At 59.8% G+C, this 1,462-nt stretch overlaps 1 protein-coding gene across 3 annotated transcripts in view; it reads left to right on the forward strand.

Moving 5' to 3' along the window:
• The first annotated feature begins 66 nt into the window (after window positions 1-66).
• The window catches only part of C1RL (complement component 1, r subcomponent-like), an 11,372-nt gene continuing 9,976 nt past the window's right edge, over window positions 67-1,462 (forward strand). Inside the window, exons 1-3 of one of the 3 annotated variants that reach the window (XM_010835635.1) lie at window positions 67-256; window positions 376-516; window positions 1,162-1,242. In XM_010835635.1, coding sequence (XP_010833937.1) covers window positions 205-256; window positions 376-516; window positions 1,162-1,242 — 274 coding nt within the window. In that variant the 5' untranslated portion in view covers window positions 67-204. Of the gene's footprint in view, window positions 257-356; window positions 517-1,161; window positions 1,243-1,434; window position 1,462 lie in introns of those variants that run through there. The other 2 variants (XM_010835652.1, XM_010835645.1) reach the window with 2 other exon arrangements.

Consider the following 1,462-nt stretch of genomic DNA (forward strand, 5'->3'; position numbering starts at 1 on the left):
GGGAGGTAGGGTGGTCATAAAGTTCAATGTGTACAAGAGGCTGGCTGGTTACAGAATGAGCAGGAGGTCAGGGAGGGAGAAGTCTTGCCGGTTAAAGGCGAAAGGCTAACTCAGAAGGAGCCATCCTACCGAGTGTGAGACACGCACACGGTAAAAATTAAACAGTGCGAAAAAGACTAGAGTGAGTGCACCCACCCACCCCTGATGGCCTCTCCGGGCCAGGGCGGTTGTGGAGCTGTTTTTCCTCTGCTTTGGGGTAGGTGAGCTATTCTTGAATCAGACAGAAGGTGGCGCTCAACCCAGAGAACTAGAGAAAAGGGAACTGAGGAGAATTACTCAACTCATTTCCAGTAACTTCTTCCTCCTCCCCCACAGGCCTTCTCAAGCCCCACTTCCTGTTCCCTGGCTCGGGCCAAGTCCTCTCAGGGCTCAGATGTCGAGTTCCAGATGCCTGGTCTCAAAGTTGCGGGAACTGTCTCTGGGGAAGCCTCACTCCACCCGCTGCCCAGGCAACATGTGAGTGTGCCTGGAGGGGCTGGAGAGACTGGGGAGGCTGAGGAGGCTGGAGAGACTGAGGAGGCTGGGGAGGCTGGAGAGGGAGAAGAGGCTGGGGAGGCTGGAGAGACTGAGGAGGCTGATGAGGGAGAAGAGGCTGGGGAGGCTGGAGAGGGAGAAGAGGCTGGGGAGGCTGAGGAGGCTGGAGAGGCTGGGGAGGCTGAGGAGGCTGGGGAGGCTGGGGAGGCTGAGGAGGCTGGGGAGGCTGGAGAGGGAGAAGAGGCTGGGGAGGCTGGAGAGGGAGAAGAGGCTGGGGAGGCTGGAGAGGGAGAAGAGGCTGGGGAGGCTGGGGAGGCTGGAGAGACTGAGGAGGCTGGGGAGGCTGGAGAGGGAGAAGAGGCTGGGGAGGCTGAGGAGGCTGGAGAGGCAGAGGAAGCTGGGGAGTCTGGAGAGGCAGAGGAGGCTGGAGAGGCTGAGGAGATTGGAGGCCAGAGAGGCTGAGAGAAGTTTGGGGACATGGGCAAGGCACCCCGGGACAGATGTGCATGCTCACATACACACACACACACACACATATAGCCTCCAGCAACCTGCCCTGGGGTGTGCTGGCTAAAGCTCCAGCCAGGACACTATCATATTTAAATGTCTCTCATTTGTAACCTCCAGGCTCATCAGACGCCAGGGTGGGCTGGGGTTCGCTGAAGCAGACAGAAAGCAGCCCCTGCTTGGATGGGCCTCTCCAGGGAGGTAGGCAGTAGTGGAAAATCCACAGTCCAAGTACAGGCTGACCAGGGGCTGAAGGAATTGGGGCAGGAGGAGCCGTAAGAGTGTGGACAGAGGTGCCCAGGCCTCTCAGCTCTTAGCACCGCCTGCCCCCTCATGTCTCCACAGGCCGCAGGCCACAGGCACGCAGCCCCATCTGCCCTGGCCCACTCCCAGGTGGTGGTTCCTCCTCTGGGGCGTCCTC

Source organism: Bison bison, unplaced genomic scaffold, assembly GCF_000754665.1.
Source record: "Bison bison bison isolate TAMUID 2011002044 unplaced genomic scaffold, Bison_UMD1.0 scf7180017845551, whole genome shotgun sequence".
Lineage (NCBI taxonomy): Eukaryota > Metazoa > Chordata > Mammalia > Artiodactyla > Bovidae > Bison > Bison bison.